Genomic DNA, 20,395 nt, shown 5'->3' on the forward strand with positions numbered 1-20,395 from the left:
ATCCACAGACTTCTGCAAGAGGCAACAAATGGTGCTTAGCGATGCCATCCATGATGATGGTCACCCAGATGATAACAGAGGAGATGCATCTTGGAGAAAGCTTGAAGATGTATTGAAGTATTTGAAGATGGGGGAAGGCACAAAGAGAAAGCAGAGTGGAAGCACAGAATGCTCTGGCAGACTTTATGAACATCGCCAATCACTCCATCAGCTCACGGACACTTACATTACCCCAGGAAAAAAATCATAAAACTCGCAATACACTCCTTCGTCCCGAGGCGGTGGGAGACCCCAGGCCACGTCCCTTGCTCTGTTAAGGTATTTGGACTAGGGCCTCCTACTTCCCAGGCAACTTGAGAGGGGGACGTCCCTGTTCAAACACCCTCACCTTCTTCGGGACAAACGTCCTCCAAAGAAAGTAAAGGCATTTAAACAGGGAGCTCCCACCTCCCTGGGAAGTCCTCTGGAAGGCCGGGAATCTCAGTTCAAATCCCTTCTTTAACAGGCAGAACCAGGATTTGAACTAAGATCCCCCACTTCTGAGGTGAGTACCCAATCACTGGACCAGGGAGTGATTCTAACGCTTTAGCTGACCCTCACCATATTTAAAATTGAGCAGTCTCAATAGGCAAGAAGGAAAGCCACCCCTTCCCCCAAGTATAGCCCCTAGTCCAGTGATTGCAGTGCTTAGCTGCTAGATGCTTTCCCCTCATCAAACAGAGGTGGGAATTGAACCAGAATCTTCCACATCCTGGGTGAGGAACAAAGCCACTGGACTATAAAGGGATTCATATGGGGGCAGTGGCCCAAACACTATGTAATTATTTAATGAAGTTGACCAACTTCAACAGGAGAAGACAAGCAACCCACAGCAGAATCTCCCTTAGTTCGGTGATTAGGACACTCGCTCGAGAGACAGCAGAGCCCTACTCAAACCCCTTCTTAGCAGGCCAGGGGCGACCTGAACCAGATAGCGATGATAAGAAGATAATTACAGTTGTACCCTGTGTGCTTTAGCCTTATGGCTCCAGCCAAGCAGATAACATCAAGCATACGTTACATAATAAGGGGATGGGGGGCTCATTATCTGCATCACTTTGTACAAATAGACAGATAATTTTTTCTCCAATCAGTCCATTCTACAAATGCCGATAAATATTTTTGACATATTACATGAGTGGTTCCTAACCCATGGGCCGTGGCCCCCAGGAGTCGGCAGACTATGTCTAAGGGATTGGCCAAAGATTGTCATTACCATACAGCAATGGTTTTCCAAATGTGGCCCGGGGTCCGCTGGGGGTCCACAGACTATGCCTAAGATTTCCAAAGGGGTCCACACCTCCATTCAAAATACTTTGAATCCATAAATGAAAAAAGATTGAAAACCATTATATGGCATGGTACAAACAAACTCATACTGGTGGACAGCTACATAATTTTTCTTTAACCAAAGGCAAAATGGTACAGGCAAATGTATAGAATATATTGACTGGGGGCTAAATATTTCCCCAACTTTCCAAACAGTACTATTTTGAGCACAGAGTTGCATTATTGATTATATTTAGAAGATTTCTGCCAATTTAGGTCAAAATCAGGCTATGTTTCTGTGAGTTCTGGCCCTTTCTGTGATTTTACATTGGTGGCGGGGGGAGGGGGAGATGCATGGTTGGATGGGATGTTCAATAAAGTTTAACCATTTTGTGATAAACTGCACCACTGCTAGCCGCTACATCCACCCTGGTGAGGGGCACCAGATATGTGCCTGACATGTGAGCGCAATGAAATTAATGTCCAAAATGGGTTCAGGCTGTGTGATGCGAGGTGCCTATGGTAGCCCACAATGAAATTGCCAAAGTCAGGGCAGGCTCCAAAAAGTAGAGCAGATTCTGTTTGGGGATTGGTCCTGCTTTGAGCAGAGGGTTGGACTAGATCTCCTCCTGAGGTCCCTTCCAACCCTGATATGCTACGATTCTCCCAAGACTGGTGGTTTTCAACAACCAGTCACAAACTGTTCTCCTGGTCCCCACAACACTGGTTATCAAGAAGCCAAAAAAAAAATCATGCAGCCCCCTTTATCACATTCCAGTCTCAGGCTCCCAATCAGCACATAGGCCCAGTACAGTGAGAAGTGATTTAAAACTCTGCTCGCTATACAGAATGTTCTTCTGATCCGCAAAGGGCCAGCCACATCATCAGATGAATACTAGTTTGGATCTTACCCAAAATACACGCTGCCAGCCAGTCCTTTAGTATCTAAAACTAAAGGTTAATTATAAAAGAAAGGAAAGAGAAAAGAGTTGTTAAATGGTCAAAGCCGTCAGATCCATACATATGACTTCAGAGTCCATAGATCAGGTTCTCAGCAGGATTGGTGAGTTTGCTGGCTTGTAAAGTCCCTCTGGAACACATCCACCACTTGGATGGGTCTATCAGTCCTTTGTTCAAAGCTTCAGTGTGTAGAGAAGTTACTCCAGAGGTGAGAAGCAGGACTGAAGACAAACTGGAGAAGATGCAGCTGCCTTTTATATCCTTTGCCATGTGGCCTGTTACATCCTTTGTCCCAAACATAAGCACGTGGGCATGGAAAAGCTCTTGGACTAGTCTCCTGTCCATAGCCATGTCCTGCTGACTCATTGGTGTAGCCCCGGCGTCTCTCAATGGGTTAATTGTACAGCTGATTGCCTTTGGTGGACCATTAAGCAGGCTGGATAGTGCTAATGCCAATCTGTCTGGGGGTGTCACACAGAAACACAGCACAAGTTGGAAATATCAATATACCACACATTTATAACTCACAATTCAAAGATGATGCATACAAATAAACAAGATTATCATACTTAGCAAATCATAACTTTTCCATTGATACTTTACATGGCATATCTTGTAAGATTCCTTGCCATTTTGTAATATTGGGATCAATAATATTATAAATGGTCACCCATATTCCATACAGCATCGGGGGCTGGTCGACTGTCTATTTTTTTAAACATGCCGTAGACATCATTTTTAAAAAATCAATGTTCATTGCCTGCCAAGGCTCCCTTGGTAGATGGGAAATATCTGGTAAACTTCACTCCTGAATCTATTCAGTTAGTTATCCTGTAATGCAGTGGGATTTTGGGGGACAGCCCCAAACAGAATCCAGTTTGAAAGCGAGGTCAACTGATTGTGCTTTTAGCCTAACAAAAGGCAACACAGATGTATCTTGGGTTCTCTTTTGCAGCAGAAAGTGGAGGAACATTAGTCTTGGTGAGTCAGGATGGGATCCAGAGACCTCCCCTCCATTTCCCACAGGGAAGTCATCTCCTTGCTTTCCTTTCCTGCCTGGAAAACGGCCTTCTGCCTCGAGGACAATTAGACCCACCACTTTGGTCACAGCAGGGCAAGGTACTCTCAGGCTGAGAGCCAGTGTTTTGAACTACAAGTTCTTTGGGGCAAGGTTGGTCTTACTGTGTCTGTCCAACAGCACCCAGCGCAAATGGAGCCAGGGGGCTCTGGGAGCTACTGTCATGCAAATAATAAACTCAGGACATGGTGACATTTAAATGCAAAATAAACAACCCCACTGATTATCCCCTAAACTGTCTGACTTGTTTATAAGGACATAGATTCCGTAATAACATGAGAATAGTTTCACCACTGAACCAGTGCTATAGACACTTTTAAAAGGTGTTTGAAAATGATGTGGACAGAAGCACGCAACCTGATAACCGCCCTGGTGATATCACCTATAACTGATGGACTGTTGCCAGACCTTAAAGGGATGTCATTAGGCCTTTACACACCTTCCCTATATCCCGACAAGTCTTTTCTCCGTTCCCTTTAATGACCTCCTTCCCCTGGGTACGTAGGTTCCATATGCAGTAAGATCATGCCTCTCACCCAAGACTTGGATTTTTCAAGGGAAGTGATGGGAGCTCGGTGCCCCATTCCCAGTCAATGGGAGTTGTGTACCCAGCTCCCTTGAAAAACCACCGTTGGCCAGGTGCCTGCAGCCCATTCTGGCCTGCTCTTGATGTGCCCAGGTTAGAGCCCAATGCGTTATTCATCAAAGGTCTTGGAGTTACCTTCTTAGTCTATTGTTTTGACACCGTTCTACTGCACCACTTCATCTCCTGGTAACTGTACCTACTGGGTCATTTTCACTGTAGGGTAAAGTATTTCCAAAGCTCCGGAAACGAAATAGTAACAAGTCAGTGGATCTGGAGGAAATGCCATATGAGGAGTCTGCTACAGACTATGTCTTCAGGATTATCTATCCAGGCCACAGGCACGATAACAGTAAGTGGCTTCATTGTTCTTTCATTTAAAACAAAAAAACTAGAGTGGTATGCTGGGATCTGTGGGGGAAAGAGACAACCCAGATTTTTTTAAGAGGATATTGCCACAGAGGTGTTCTGCCTTGTTAGGTAATTTATGATCCATGGTAAAGTTTACTATGGGTTTTCTTAAAGCTATAAAACAGGGGTTCTCAAACTTCATTGCATCACGATCCTCTTCTGACAACAAAAATTATTACACAACCCCAGGAGTGGGGACCGAAGCCTGGACTGAAGCCTGATCCCGCCGCCGCCCCGGGATGGGAGGGGCAAAGTCAAAGCCCAATGGCTTCAGCCCCAGCAGGGAACTTGTAACCTGAGCTCTGCCACCCTGGGCTTGGGCCCCGGGTAGTGGGGCTTGGGCTTCAGCCCTGGGTGGTGGGGCTTTGGCTCTGGTCTTGGCCACAGCAAGTCTAAGCCAGCCCCCTGGTGACCCCATTAAAATGGGATCCCGACCCACCCTTTGAGAACCACTGCTATAAAACCTTCATTGCCCCAAACAGAAACGGAGAGTCCTACTCTCAGAGCCACCCTGTGTTCTCCAGCTGAACCCTGTGCAAAACTTTCAAACGGAGACCAAATGCAAAACAATCCCCATGGCTAATCCAACAGCAATTCTGCTCCAAAAATGAAGTGTGTTTCTATTGCGCCGGCAGCTTCCTAGCAAGAGTGTTATTAAAAGGAGAAAAGATTAACACTAACCATTAAAAAAAGACCCTCCCTCGAAAAACCAACATACCCAAAACCCTGCAAGCCCAATTTTCCTGGCATTCTCTACTGAAGCTTCACAATAAATAGGGGGGAGAACCCACCCACCCCCAAACTCCTTCCTCTCTTCTGTGAATCCGAACTCTCTATATACAAGAGATCTTGCACGCTGGTTCTCTAGCAGTGGGTTCATTTTCACGTCCATTGGTGGAGAAGCTAGAAAGTAGCAACATCCTGAGATGTTTGGATCACGGTCCCAAGTTTAAAGGGGATTTGGATCCAGTGTTCCCATTCAGGTTCATCACAGCTCGAAAGTGGCAAAATCAATTAAACACTTACCCATGCCCACTTCCCGCCCCCCCCCTCACCCCGCCCCTGAGAATAGGCCATAAGGAGCCAAGCTTTAGCCTCAACCCAGCCTGTGAGGGAATGTCTGCACCACAATAAAACACCCACTACTGGTTCTTGTCATCTGACTCAAGCTCGCGGGGCTATAAAGCTGAGCCTGAGCTCTGGGACCCTCCCTCCTTGGGGCATCCCAGCGCTAGGCACGCAGTCTGCTCCCACCAGCAGGAGGCACTGCAGATTGTGTGGACACATGCAGCTGTTCGTGTCTGGTTGAAATCTGGCCCATGGAGTGCGTGCTCTTCTCCGTGAGAAATGTCTCTTCCCCCCCCACCCAGGCGCGGGGGAGTTCCCAGGGTCTCTCCCCAGCTCCGACTCCTCTGTCTGTGTTGAACGTGTCCTTTGAGACTTCTCCTAGAACCAAGTCCTCTCTTCTTATGCTCCTCTTTCACTATTTTCTTTGAGCAGTAACTATTAACTACCACCACTTAGCTGCCAGCCGCTCTGCCTCAGTCGATGACGACGAGGAGGAGGAAGACCGGCTCCACGCAATGCTCTCAATGATCTGCTCTCGGAACCTCACAGCTCCTAATAGGATGAAAGGTTTTTATCCACCGCCCCCCGGCCCTGCCCCCTCAGTGCTCTATGGCAGTGTCACCCCAGTGATGCATACAACAGTGTTGGCATTATGGCAAGACAAATGTTTTTCATTCACATCAGGGGTGGGAAGGCACCCAAAAGCCGGGGGAGCAGGGTTAGCAGCACCTTTCCTCCCCATCTCAAGGTAGGATCCATGACAATGAATGACAGAGCCATCTTGCTTCCAGAATCTTCCTCCTCCAGACTCCCGCCTTAAGAGTTAAGTCACGACTCATGGTGTGTGCTCATACAGGGAAGTAAGCGGAGAGAAGGGGGCCCCTTACTTTGCTGCATGGGAGGTGGTGGGCGGGGAGAAAGGTATGGGTGAGGAGCCCTCCACCTGTCCAGCTTAAGAGGTAGCAATAAGTAAGATGTACTGAGTAAAGGGCTGGTAGAGGTTATGCCCCCTCAGCACGTGCGGGGAAACAAGAATCAAGTTGTAAATTAGAGTACATCAATACAGCACAAAAGGACCCACGGCAGCAAGTCTCAGGGTGACACTACAATCTACCCTTAAATGCACATGGAGACTTGAACAGACCAAGAAGCTTTTCATGCACGAGTGCCCTCCTGTCCACATACTGTGTGGATCTCAAACGATCAGTTACCATATTCCTTACTGTACAACAGGCCCATCAAAAATACAGCCCCGTTCGCTCACCCTCGACCTATTCATAATGATATACTTGTTCACACCAGCAAACTTTCATCCCAGCAGAGATGAGCTAATTGCCAGATGATCAGGCCCTGGCTGTATAGTTCTGGAGACTTAGAATCCCTCCCCTCTTGAAGGAGGGAAGTGACGGGCATTCAACGGAGTAGAAAACAGTCTGTGGAGCAGAAAACCGTCTGCTGGACAGATGGAATTCTAAGGCTCCAGAAATGAAGCTAAGTTGGCTCAAAAACAGAACAGAAAGAAAAAAAAATTCTGCAGAAATGATCATTAAGATTTCCTTTGTTGAAATGTTCAGCCCAGTTCTACTCAAGCATGACCTCTCCCGTGTTCCTGGCTGTCCCAGGAGTAAACTCATTCAAGAGACACCCCCCTCCTTCCTTAGCTGCAGTATCTGTTGCTGTACAATTTCCATGTCAACAGTCTTGGCTTGGAGCTGTCGTGTCTTCAGGTGCCATAGATTTAACAAAAAGAAAAGGAGGACTTGTGGCACCTTAGAGACTAACCAATTTATTTGAGCATGAGCTTTCGTGAGCTACAGCTCACTTCATCAGATGTTTACCGTGGAAACTGCAGCAGACTTTATATACACACAGAAATCATGAAACAATACCTCCTCCCACCCCACTGTCCTGCTGGTAATAGCTTATCTAAAGTGATCAACAGGTGGGCCATTTCCAGCACAAATCCAGGTTTTCTCACCCTCCACCCCCCCACACAAATTCACTCTCCTGCTGGTGCTAGCCCATCCAAAGTGACAACTCTTTACATAATCAAGTCGGGCTATTTCCTGCATAGATCAAGGTTTTCTCACATCCCCCCCACCCCCATACACACACAAACTCACTCTCCTGCTGGTAATAGCTCATCTAAACTGACCATTCTCCAGGTTTAAATCCAAGTTAAACCAGAACATCTGGGGCAGATGTTCTGGTTTAACTTGGATTTAAACCTGGAGAATGGTCAGTTTAGATGAGCTATTACCAGCAGGAGAGTGAGTTTGTGTGTGTATGGGGGTGGGGGGGATGTGAGAAAACCTTGATCTATGCAGGAAATAGCCCGACTTGATTATGTAAAGAGTTGTCACTTTGGATGGGCTAGCACCAGCAGGAGAGTGAATTTGTGTGGGGGGGTGGAGGGTGAGAAAACCTGGATTTGTGCTGGAAATGGCCCACCTGTTGATCACTTTAGATAAGCTATTACCAGCAGGACAGTGGGGTGGGAGGAGGTATTGTTTCATGATTTCTGTGTGTATATAAAGTCTGCTGCAGTTTCCACGGTAAACATCTGATGAAGTGAGCTGTAGCTCACGAAAGCTCATGCTCAAATAAATTGGTTAGTCTCTAAGGTGCCACAAGTCCTCCTTTTCTTTTTGCGAATACAGACTAACACGGCTGTTCCTCTGAAACCTGTCATTATGCAAGGCATAGATTTAACACACGCTTCCTTTAGCAAAAGAAAAGTCTTAGACTGTTGAGTGATTACAGGAATCCATCTTTTCCTCATTCCTCAGAGCTTTCACATGCCTTTAAATGCAGAACAATGGGTTTAGTGCTAAACGGATATCATCCCTGGCTTGGTGACGTTACCTATAGGAATGAGAGGATAACTGCCCTTGGTCCATTCTATTTTGGCCCTCTGCCGGGACCACTATGATGCCATTGTGTTATGTGGACCCCTGTCCACTGTGATCCCCATAGGTTGCCAAACCAGTCGGTCTGGCCACTACTCAGCGGGGCTGGATTCATATTCTACCAAAATGCTCTTAGAGGGGATGGAGAGGAAGAGAACCCCCTAAAGCCCTCATCATCTTGTAGGAAGTTAGTGTTTGCAGGAAATATCTGAACAGCAGGTTTCTTGTGAAGATGAGACTTTGAAATGACTTTTATGGTAGAAGATCCGTCAGTAACAGCACATGCCTGCAAAGATGCGACTAAAAATATAAGTTAAACGATTACAACTTCAGCTTTGTTTGGTAGCTAATGGATATTTAAAGCAATCCTACTAGAGATGGCAAGAAACACTTTAAAAATAGTTAGCAACCTAGCTAGGACTACATACCATTTGACTAGTGATTCTTGTCAGTGAGCTAGGTTTGACTATCATTTGTCTACCCATCAGTGCTCCCTTGAAATAATGACAACACTGTTGTGTCAGGTTTGCTAGCCACTTTGCTTTTAATTTTTGCAACATGCTTGACTTTTTGCATGTGGCCAAAAGTTGCAGATAAACACCAACAAAAATGAATGAAATGAAGATGCTGTTCACTCTAATTCTTCATGAATTCAGGTACCTTTCATCTGAATCCTTAGGTTCTGTGGGGTTCTCGCCTTTTAAAGTAGATTGTTTCTTTAAAACAAACAAACAAAAAAACCACCCACTTTTCTTGTCCTTGGAGGGGGAGGAAAAAAAATCATCTCAAAACATTTGTTTGTCCAGTGCTTTTTATTTGAACCAAATGAGAAGCTGCAATAAATACTGGGTCATTCAGCTCCTTCCTGAAGAATTAAGGTGAAGAGCATTTTTTTCATTAAACTTTGTTTTGTGAAGTGAAATATTCATGACTGCTTCCGCATGAGCCTGTGCTTTTTATGTTAACATACCTTGTATGATTTCCATGCCGTTAAAATGCTTTATGCTACATTGATGGCTATATCTATATTAAAAATAGAGTCCATCTTCTTTTAAAAAGAAGAAATGTATTGTTACCTGCAATGGCAGAATGCATGAGACGGTTTGGAAATTCCCCACCCCTGCACTTAACATACATTTTGAAAGCACGGCCCAGAGGACCGGAGTTGCTTGTACATGTTAATGCAATGAATGACATCCTGTACTCTGCCTTTTGCCTTAATTTAAATCAAGGGTGAGCTGAAAGGCCAGTTATTTATGAAAAGCCCCAGCAGGTTTAGGTTAAGAATTTGAGCCATGATTTTCAAACACTACTGGCGATTTTTGGGTGCCCAGCTTGAGATACCTTTCAAGGGGGACCCTGGTTTTCAGAATGTGCTAAGCATCCACCCTCTGAAAATCAGGCCTCTAAGGTTTGGAATTGGGCACCCAAAATCTCTAGCTACTCCTGAAAAACTTGGCCTCTTTTTTTTTTTTTTAAGTGCTGATCCTGCAACTTGTTTCCATGTGGGGAGAGATTTCAGACACATGGAAGTTGCGTGTTCAGAGCCTTAAACTCTAGTTTATGTGCTTGGGAGTGATCCGGGGAAGGACAGTGGGCGCACAGGGGCATCCCGTTCATGTGCAATGTTCCAGGGACAGCACCCTAGATTTAAACACACATGGAAAATACCATTCGGATTGATGTGTTACCTTTGTGCTCATGTTGGTTTTGTAAACCAGGCTTTGGCTGAGGCCAATTAAAGAAACGCACTCAAGGAGGTGGCATTGTGATGATGGGTCGATAGCACGGTTCTAACTGCAAACCATTTTACTCCCAGGAGGGTTAGAGTGGCACTCAGGGTGGATTAGCTTTCCACCTCTGTGAGTAACTGTTTCAGGATCAGATCCCAAATGACCACATCAAGAACGGAAAAGTTCAGACTGTCTCAGTTTGAGAGCGAGCCTATTTTTACTCTGGAATTAAACACACAGGATCTTTTGCTGTAGCTCAACCAGAAGTTATGGACTCACTTTAGGAATTACTGGGTGAAGCTCCCTGGCCTGTGGTATACAGGAGGGCAGACTAGATGACCATCATGGTCCCTTCTGGCCTTAAAATCTATTACTGTAGTATCAGATAAAAATTAGCTCCCATCTTCAGAAAGCAGAAGAGCGGCCTGCCTCGCACCCTGCATTTGAAACAGGCAGGGTGCTGGGCCGTGGGTGCACCTAACGGTTATCTAGGGAAGTTGGGGAAGCCCCATCACTGGAGCTTTTTACAAACACCTATCAGGTATATTTAATCTGCCTCAGGTGGCTGGACTAGGTGACCTCTTGAGGTCTCTTGCGGCTGTACATTTGTATGATTCAATGTAAAAAAATGGAGCATGCAGAGGACTTGGCTGGTTTAGCTGTGTTAGAGGGAAAGTAATGTTTTAGGGTCGCTAGTTCTGTCCCTTCCTGTCATCAAGGGTAGAGCCTGCAGCAGAGCAAAGCACCAAGACATCAGGGAGCATCAGGAGGGCAGGGGCAGACAAACGTTTATGGCCATGATTTTTTTACCCCCCCTTTCCCCAGACTCCGGCGACATGATAGAGATGCAGGGATTCGGTGCGAGCTTGTTGTCATGGCAGCTGGAACACTGCAGCCAAGGGTCCTCGTGCCTCTCCTGTTCATCGGGCAGCTCTCCCTACGACATCCCCAGCTGCTGCAACTGCATTCACGACAGGTACACGGGCCAGGCCCGGGGAGAGGGCTTGACTCTATCGGCAGAAAGTGGAGGAGAGCTCTGGGCTTGCTGCCTACGGGGCCCTTTGCACCCCGCACGCAAACGTCTGCCATCCTGCACCCGCTTATTAACGTAGCCATGGTGGACGTGTCCGTGGCAACATCTGAGACTGAGGTAAAAAAATTCAAGAGTGCTGAAGCCCCCCTTTCGAAAGGGACCCAGGCATTTAGGCGCCTAAGTCGCCATGGGAAAAAAAAAATCAATGGGACACAGGCTCCTAAATTCCCAGGTCACTTTTGAAATTGGGAGTTAGGCTCCTAAACCCCATTGGCACTTTTCAAAATGGTCTTCGATAGGTTTCCTGGGCAGGCGGAGGAGAAGTCGCAAGTGTTGCCGCTGCACCTGTTCAGCCAGCGGTCCCCTGCCTCCACCCCCCAAGGCAAGGCCTTGCATGTGGAGAAAAGTCACCCCAATGCCCCTTGCTCCAAGCACCAATGGCGAGTTTTAGGGGCGAGACGCTTCAGGGCTCCCAGGCGGCTCTGCTCCGGGTTACGGGGAGCGTGCTGTGGCTGGGCCACCGCCTGTGGAGATGTTACAGCATCACAACAACGAGAGCGAGACCTGGCTCCTTGTCTCTAGGACAGCCTTCACTTTTTAGTCTGTGGCGCAGCCCGCGCTACCAGCATGCACCTAGAAGAGCCTGCCGCGCACCGTGTGCTAAGCAGCCTCCCCTCCTGCTCTCGCCACTTCCTCTACAAAGCCTTCGACCGTGTCGAATGGCGGATCACACTTGTTCTGTGGGACAGAGAGGAAGGAGGCTCCAGTGGCAAGGGGACTAGCCTGCGACTTGGGAGACCTGGATCCAATGCCCTGCTCTGCCTACCTCTCAAGCGGTGTTGTGAGGAGACATGCATTAAAAGCTTGGGGAGACACTATAGTGATAGGACCGAGGTCTCTCAATCGCCCCTGATTCTTCTCGCAGTAAATTGGTTTTACGTCCGTGTACGCAAGAGGAGAATCAGGCCTTCAGGGGCTTCTGTTCAGTGCTCTATAAATGATCAACAGAAGCAGGTGAGCGCCATCTTCATTTAGCTCAAGTTCTCCAAGCCTCTGTTGGCACAGCGTTTTCCCTGCTGCATCTGTTTCCGTGCTGCGCCCAGCCTCGTCCTTTAGTTTCTCCTGCTCCCCTTGGAAGGTTGCTCGACGCTCCTCTAGAGTTGCCCATGGGAAGCACTGGTGTCCAGTTGCGGCAGTCCAAAAATGCCACTTATTTTTGGGCCAGGAATGTTCTAAACTTGTTGGTGTGGTGGTTGAAATGCCCCCAGGAAGTTTTGTTTTCAAAAACTCCTGTTGCAACATTTTTGGTTTTAAAACTGAACGTTGTTCAGGGTAATTTTATTTTTTTTAACTGAAAAACTTGAACCTTTCTATCAAAAAAACTTAAGAGCTGGCTGAAGAGTCTGTGTGTTTAGGTCAGTGGTGGAGGGAGTTCAGTTTTATGGACATAGGCAAACCAGTCATCCGTCAAAGGATGCTTACACCCCTACTTTGGTCAATGGCGGTGGTGTTGTCGCCAGGTTGGTCCGAGGCTATGAGCGAGAAGGGTAGGTGAGATAATATCTTCTACTGAGCCAAATTCTGTTGGTGGAAGGTAATAAGCTTTGGAGCTACATAGAGCTCTTCTTCAGGTCTGGGGAAGGAAGCAGAATATTAATGTGGCCTTTGTAATCCACCTGTCACTGTGGTACTGAGTTACCTAAATATTCATGTGGCTTGGGGCAGCATCCCAGGCAGCGAAATAATTTTAAAATCCAAAAACCTATTTCCTGTCAGATTTCTTTTTTAACCAAACGTGTCTTAGTTTGGTTTGGGAAAGGGGCAGCGTCTGTAGATCAGTTGGGATTAGGGATGTGTTCCATGATCCATATCACCGTAACCCCAAGCGTGTTTAAAAATGTCTCCCTACAGAACCCCATTAAAGATGCTGTGTGAAAGCATGAAGAGGCAGATTGTTTCCAGAGCGTTCTATGGATGTAAGTGAGGCTGTTTTCCAAAAGGGACAGTGTATGCAACTCCCGCAGTATCACACGCTAGTTTGCACTGAGAAGGGCTGTGAAGTCAGGTAACTGGCCATGTTCAGGTTAGAGAGGGATCCAAGCCAAACTATGGGGGGAGGCAGTTGAAAGCCAAATCCAGGTGCAAATTTTTCAGGTGGCCCTTCTCTTCATAATGAGCCAAAGCAACCTAGAACTTTAGAGCGTTCAGAATCCTGACCCAAATATCCTGGCTTGGTGATGCCAGCGGCTCTTCTGTGTGCAGCCATGGAGAACTGATGCTTAAAGCACTGCATGTTGCAACGTACTTTTACAAATACGCGTTTGTTTTTTCACTTCCCGGCACAAGATTAAATAGCTGTCAACTTTGCCTCCCCCTTCCAGTCTACCTAGCATGCACGTGGGATTGTAGAGAGGAAAGCTTTGCTTCCAGCTTAAACTGCCCAGCTCCATCTTTAAAAGGAGCTGCTGGCATCGGATATAATAACCTGCTTGCTTATATGAGATTCTGCCCTTCTATTTCCACCCCCTCTGCAGGGCTTGCCTACTGCCGCCATTTGTCTACAGTGAGAAAGCATCTGTCTGCCCTCGTGAACCATTCAATTATCCCACCTGACAAGCCTTCCAGCGCTGCTGGAGGCCTGACTAAAGAGGTCTGGAGTAAATATCAAAAGGACAAAAAGGTAACGGGCACAAAACCTACCCCCAGTTCATAAAGGGAAAAAATCAGCACCCCACCCAACCCACACACACACTGCCTCAGTGTCACGCCCTAATTTGGCGCTAAATATTTCTAAGGATCTTTTCAAGTGACCAGTGTTGCGTTCTAAGACTACATAAATTCACCGTGTGCCAGCTTTGTTCCAATATTTGTGCAGACCCGATTCTCACTTACACTAAGGCCCCTTTGAGCTACCAGAGTAGTGGAAAGTTGGCATAAATGGCTGTTTCACTCACCTTAAAGCCCTTTTCGCTGTCAGAATGTCATAAAAGTATAAGGGCTTGTCTACACATGGAGTTGTTCCTGATGAACTCCATGTGTGGACACACTTATTCCAAAATAAGAGTGCCTTCATGGTGTTTAGCTTAACCCAGCAAGTGGTTTAAATGGGAACAATGCACTCTGACTCCAGAATGTGTCCACACATGGGGTTAATCAGGAACAACACCATGTGTAGACAAGACACAGATGAGAATCAGCCTGATGTATCTTTAAGCAGGATGAAGGAGATTTTGTAAACTAGGACCATCTAGAGGAACACTAGATCTCTTTGCCCTGCAATTTTAGACATTTAAAGTGATGTTTTTATTTGGACAATCCACTTCCTGATTTTGGGCAGCCCAGAAAGCAGCACTGATGGGGAGAAGACTTGAAAATTTAGGAGCCTGAAAATCTTCGGGAAAAGCCAAAGTGAATTAGGTTTTTACATGTAGTTTTTGAAGCAGATATAGCGCCATTAAAAATAAGGGCTGGTCTACACTACGGGGTGCGGGGAATCGATCTAAGTTACACAACTTCAGCTACGTGAACATACGTAGATCTACTTACTGCGGTGTCTTCACTGCGGTGTCTCGACAGGAGAGACGCTCCCGTCGATTCCCCTTGCGCTTCTCATTGAGGTGGAGTACCGGAGTCGACGCTAGAGCGATCGGCGGTCGATTTATCGTGTCTATACTAGACCCGATAAATCGAACCCCGCCGGATCAATCGCAGCCGGTCGATCCGGCGGGTAGTGTAGACAAGCCCTCAGTCATTGCCAGCTCTGATGACTGGAGTCCTGTCTACAGAACAGATGTAGCACAAGCAATGTCAGGGCAAACTTCTGAGACAGTCTACCTTTCTGCTGACCACATGCTCCATAAGCACCTTCTTAAACATCTGCTTAAGTGCTTTCTTGATTCAGGACCCTAAAGGACTGTCCATGGATTCACACTGTGTGAATTCCTTAGAAGGGCAATTCTCCAAGGCCTGTTTGATCCTTTGCATCTCTGATGACAGCAAAGGTATAATTTAGCATCTACACAGTGGTAGATTCCATGATGGACACCAGTCCAATAGGAACTGACCCATTTTATATAGGCCGCTCAACAGCCATCAAATGGTAAGATCATATTGGGCCAGATGGGAACCAGTGACCTAGAAATAAAAGTATCCCATCTGTATCCCATTGCCAACCTTTTTAAGGCTTCCACTGTTTGTGTTTTTTCCATTAGCTGTGTACTTGCAAGTAACTCTAGTGCTTTTATGCAAGCTCAATAGTAAGGTGCATTCATTGTCCCCTTCCCTCTTTCCTGACTGCTTTAGAATTACAAAGAATTGGAATTACTCAGACGAGTTTACTATGGCGGAGTGCAGCATGAGATTCGAAAGGAAGTGTGGCCCTTCTTACTAGGCCACTACAAATTTGGCATGACCAAAAAGGAAATGGATCGGGTAAGTTCCGGCTTCTGAGATTTAAATGGGATGTTGAATTTTTAAATACGAAGAGCACTCTCTAGGTGTAATACTTCATTTTAATAAACACTCTCCTAGCATATGGTCTTTAGGGCACCAAAGCCCGTATTTTCGGGGTTTCTCCGGTAGGACTTGGGAATGCGAACTCCTGAGTTTGATGCCACTGTGGGCAAGCCACCTGGCCTTCCTGTGCCCAAGTTTCTCTGTTTGGAGGATAATTGCCCTCCTAGTGTAGTGAAGTGTAAATGCTAACGTACTATTTATACTACACACACAGAAAACCCCCACCTTTGCCAAACTAACAACCGTTACAGATGGGCTACAGCCCTGGGGTACGAGGGCTGTGATGAAAATTCGGACAGCACAGTGACTGTACAGCCAGCAGCCCCACTGCCGTGTTCCCTTAACACAGGGCACCTCCACCTCAGAAAAGCTACAGCGAACCATTGGGCGCGGCTTTCAGTTAGGGTAGACACTGGAGGGCCTCCTCGTGCCTTTTTTGTGCCTGAAGGCCAAAGAGCGTGTGAGCAGCGTCTACCTTTTATGAGATGGTTTACTGGACTGCGTGAAGTGATGCTGACCTCAGACTGCAGCCTCCCAGGGGCCCTGAAGGAGTGAACAGGAGGCTGATGGACCTGCGTGTCTGTCCGCAAAGGGCAATCATAGGAGAGCAGCCTGAAAGCTGAATATGGCGGCGCGGGGGCGGGGGGGAGTCTTGTGTGGCTTGTGTCTGGCGTAGGTCTCGGGGGGAGGAAAGGGCAGGCAGAGGGATTGTGCGAGCATGTGGCGAAGTGCTCGTCGGAGCAGGCGCTCTAGAGACTCCCCTCACGCGTCCGTACCGCTCCGCCAGGCTGCCGTTCTTAGTAAATTCGAGCTTTAGCAATGGCGAGGTTGGTAATGCACTGCAGTGCCTGTGACATGAGACGCACGTGTCCCTCGACTGCCAGTCTGTCTTCTCTCCAGTTAGACACTAATGACCAGAGAGAGAGCCCAGATAACTCCACCACTGTCTAATTTTGCCAGATTGCAATCAAAAGGGGAGACAGGAAAGTACCAGTCCCCTGGCTTTCCCTTTCCTCCAGAGGGAGGTAAAAGCGATGAGTACGGGTAATATTCAGTAAGTAGAAAAACAAAACCAATCTGCATTTATCAGAAGGGGACTGTTTGCCTAGTGCGTAAATCAGGAGTCAGGACACCTGGCTTCAGAGTCCCAGCTTCCGTTTGTCTGCGGGTTACGGCCAGGGATTGGTAATCAGGACAACTGGATTTTATTCCCCTTTTAACATCTGTGCCTCAGTTTCCCTATTTGTAAAATAGGACTCCTACTAAATTCACCCAGGGGTTGCAAGGCGTAAATCAGTGTTTGCTAGGTGCTTTGGGATCCTTAGATAAAGGGTGCCATTGAAGCGCTAGACTGGAAACTCCTTGGAGCAGAGACTCTTTGTCCAGCACCTAGCACAGTGGGGCCAAGATCCGTGACCGGGGCTCCTGGGCACTCCCACAACACCAATAATTATTAATCATAATAACGATAATGGTGCATTGGTTTGAGGAGTCAGCCCCTAAACAAAAAAGGCGTGCATTGGATGGGAGGGAGTATTAGGCAAGTGAGAGATCCAAGCAGTCAGAATATCAGCTCGCCAGGTCCTCGACTGAAACCATCACCGATGATTTATCATGTTTGCTTTCTGTACTATCATACCGTCATCCATCAGCGCTGGGCAGCCAGGCTGGGGGCACTGTCTCACACGGCTCTCCTCCAGCTCCCACTAGGGGTTGTACTTTCTGATTTACTTCTCCACAGCCACCTCGCCTGACAGATATCCCCCCAGCTCCCAGGGAGACGGCTACAGTAGCAACCAGCTGGCAAAGCCCAGAGCCTGAAGCCAGCTCACTATTAGGGCTTTTATCCAGCTCTTGGCAAGCAACAGAGCAGTAAAGTTATTTTCTCTCTCCTCGTAGCCAGAGGGTGTTTTTGGTGTCTGACTTGCCTTTCGACAGAGGAAACCAGCAGTAGCATACTACAAGAACCAGGGCGGGTGCATCTGGCTAGCGTGCAACTTAGACTTGCTCTCAGCTGCTGATTCTGCAACGAGCTCTGCACAGGACTCATGTCCGGGAGCTCACTGCAGGGGCCTAGGTTACAAAGATGGAAGCGGGGGGGGGGGGGAGGGCAGAAATACAGTAGGGTGCCATAGGATTTGATTAGAGCAGGCCGTTGGTCCATTACCTTTAGTGAGATTTCAGGAGGTGGGCAGCACCCTTCTTGTTTATCTGGGGCCAGTCATGAAGTGCTGTATATTAAACGGTTTAAAAAAAAAAAAAAACCTTCCTGCCCTTCGTGGTGGCAGTTTACATGCTGAAGCATGAGATTTGATTGCTCCTATTTAGGACGCCTGATGTTACTGGCCAGTTGCAGCTGTGAATTCTGCCCCTTCACTGTTTTCTTTTCATTGGTTCTAGCTTGACCTGCCCTTAAATTTCACTACAGTCCTTTGCCTCTCATTCTGCTCACGCCCAAGCATGTGCCTGATTCCACTTTGCCCGTCTGTCGGTAGTTGTGGCTTGCTCTTGCTGACCTCTCCCAAACAGGAAATGTATTTATCCTCACAACACCCTGTGAGAGGGGGCGGGGCTGGTAACCCCACTGGCCAGATGGGGAACTGAGGCACAGAGAAACTAAAAAGAAAAGGAGGACTAGTGGCACCTTAGAGACTAACCAGTTTACTTGAGTATAAGCTTTCGTGAGGAAGCGTATGCTCAAATAAATTGGTTAGTCTCTAAGGTGCCACAAGTACTCCTTTTCTTTTTGCGAATACAGACTAACATGGCTGCTACTCTGAAACAGAGAAACTAAGTTACTTGCCCAAGGGAAAATGCCCCAAATCCCAGCGCAGTGATCAGAAGACCATCTTTCCTCCTTTCTCTCTCACACACACACACACCTGAATTTAGGCTCCCCCCCCCCCCAATTCTTATTTTGCTGAAGATGGGCCCCATCCTGGAATTGAGATCTAGACCCCAAGCCCAGTTTCCCTGGAGCTCAGCGGGGTTTCAGATCCTGTCTGGCCACCTCACTAGCTTTAATCTCTTCTGACGTGCAAGCCACGCCATCTGGGCCTCTGACTGTCTCTGATGCCCTCCTGCAAGGAGGGTCTAACATTTCAGCTGCGTCTGTCTGTGTCTTTGTTCGAAGGTGGATGAAGATATTGCTCTCAAGTATCAGAAGGTCATGGCCGAGTGGAAAGCCTGCGAGGTCATCGTGAAGCAGCGGGAGAAAGAGTCACACTCTGCCATCTTTGCTAAGTTTTCATCAGGCAGCAGCATTGACAGCCATGTTCAGCGATTGATCCACAGGGATTCCACCATCAGCAACGACGTAAGTGGTCTTGTTTAGCTCTCTGTTCTCCTGTGCACTCATCCTTAAGGAATGTTGCAGTACAATGGGCGATGCTGGAAATATAGTGCTCACAGGCACAGCTTGGGGCAGAGGGACAACAGTTGCATAGGCACCCTTGGGAAACTACCCTCTGCATAATTTAGGCAGTCCAGGGACCTGCTCTCAATTAGAGAAGCCCTGCCTGCCCAGCAACTCTGCAACCTGGAATCTCTGTCGAGTTCTGGGCTATGGTCCCTGGGCCAGACCATGCTAGGGCTTGCAACAGGGCACATATAGGGTAGTCTATGGTTGTTCCTAAGCCTGCAGTGGGGGTATTCTCCCCCAGCTGGCTAAGGGGCTTTTATGGCCTCTGTCTACCACAGCAGCAGAAAATCCCTCTCAGGTAAGAACCTCTGGGGAATGGATTGGCTCAAGGAATTGATAATGGCTCTGAAGATTTGTTTGTCTTCGGGTCCCCAGCTCAAATCCAGCCAAGAGCAATAGTGATCGGCTGTTACTATTCCAGCAACCATGTGGTGGGTCTCAGTTTCATTTCTAGTAGGCAGGTGCTCAAATCAGAGATGGCCCCAGTGTTTGGCTCTGCCCTCGTCCCTCTAAGCCTAGATGCTGAGCACAGAATAGACAGGCAGACTGAACAGCCCTTGTGACGCAAGGTGAGGCGTTAGCCACACCGGTAGGCTATGCGTTGGAGTAGGGGACTTGCGCTGCCCTGGTTGTATCTCCAGGGCTGCTAATCTGGCACCTTTCAAAAGCACTTAAATTCATGCACATGGATATGTTTAAAAATAAAAAAAATTAAAAAACCGTAGTCCTCAAAGCTGTAGGAAAAAATGAGTCACATGGACAGTAAGACTGTACTGTCCAGAACAAACCCACCTTGCTAAAAGGGATAGACGATGACCTAAAAGAGCTCTCCCATCTCTAGCCATCTGTGACTATGAAAGCCCCATCACACACACTTTCAGGGTTAGTCTAAGCTATGCACTTAGCTGCCTCCTTATCGTTCAGAAGAGAACTTTACTCGGGTAGCTGAAAACAGAACTTGCACCCAAAATCTGTAGCAAGTTAAAAAAAAAAAAAAAAAAAAGTGGTGAAGTTTGCTTGCCCAACAGAAGGCAGTGCTATGAAACATGAGGTTGAAGGCCAGGATCTCCAGGTTCACAAGTGATTGCTCAGCTTGGGTGCCTCCGTTTTTGGGTGCCCAACTAGAGATGTTTTATAAAGGGGCTTGGTTTTTCAGCGAGTGGGTGCTCAGAGTCTGGCCCCTTTAAACGCGGCTCAGGTTAGGTGCCCAAAAACAGAGACATTCAACATCAAGTCATTTTTTAAAATTTAGGACACGGTGTGCAGATCTCAGTGGATATTACTTTTAGAGTCCCTCAGTGGATATTACTTTTAGAGTCTCTTCTCTGGTCATATCCAGCCTCTAAGTTCATTGTAAAACCTGGGTAGATCCACTC

The 20,395-nt window shown here is 47.3% G+C and overlaps 1 protein-coding gene across 7 annotated transcripts in view; it reads left to right on the top strand.

Annotated features, from left to right (window-relative positions):
- SGSM2 (small G protein signaling modulator 2) overlaps nucleotides 1-20,395 on the top strand; it is a 143,843-nt gene that overhangs the window by 111,404 nt on the left and 12,044 nt on the right. For 4 of the 7 annotated variants that reach the window (XM_073316038.1, XM_073316040.1, XM_073316043.1 and 1 more), the window contains 8 exons: nucleotides 3,224-3,387; nucleotides 4,152-4,281; nucleotides 5,841-5,975; nucleotides 10,876-11,026; nucleotides 12,995-13,059; nucleotides 13,618-13,763; nucleotides 15,386-15,514; nucleotides 18,732-18,914. In XM_073316038.1, coding sequence (XP_073172139.1) covers nucleotides 3,224-3,387; nucleotides 4,152-4,281; nucleotides 5,841-5,975; nucleotides 10,876-11,026; nucleotides 12,995-13,059; nucleotides 13,618-13,763; nucleotides 15,386-15,514; nucleotides 18,732-18,914 — 1,103 coding nt within the window. The remainder of the gene's footprint in view (nucleotides 1-3,223; nucleotides 3,388-4,151; nucleotides 4,282-5,840; nucleotides 5,976-10,875; nucleotides 11,027-12,994; nucleotides 13,060-13,617; nucleotides 13,764-15,385; nucleotides 15,515-18,731; nucleotides 18,915-20,395) is intronic. The other 3 variants (XM_073316039.1, XM_073316041.1, XM_073316042.1) reach the window with 3 other exon arrangements.

This window comes from Lepidochelys kempii, chromosome 17 (genome assembly GCF_965140265.1).
Source record: "Lepidochelys kempii isolate rLepKem1 chromosome 17, rLepKem1.hap2, whole genome shotgun sequence".
Classification (NCBI taxonomy): Eukaryota; Metazoa; Chordata; order Testudines; family Cheloniidae; genus Lepidochelys; species Lepidochelys kempii.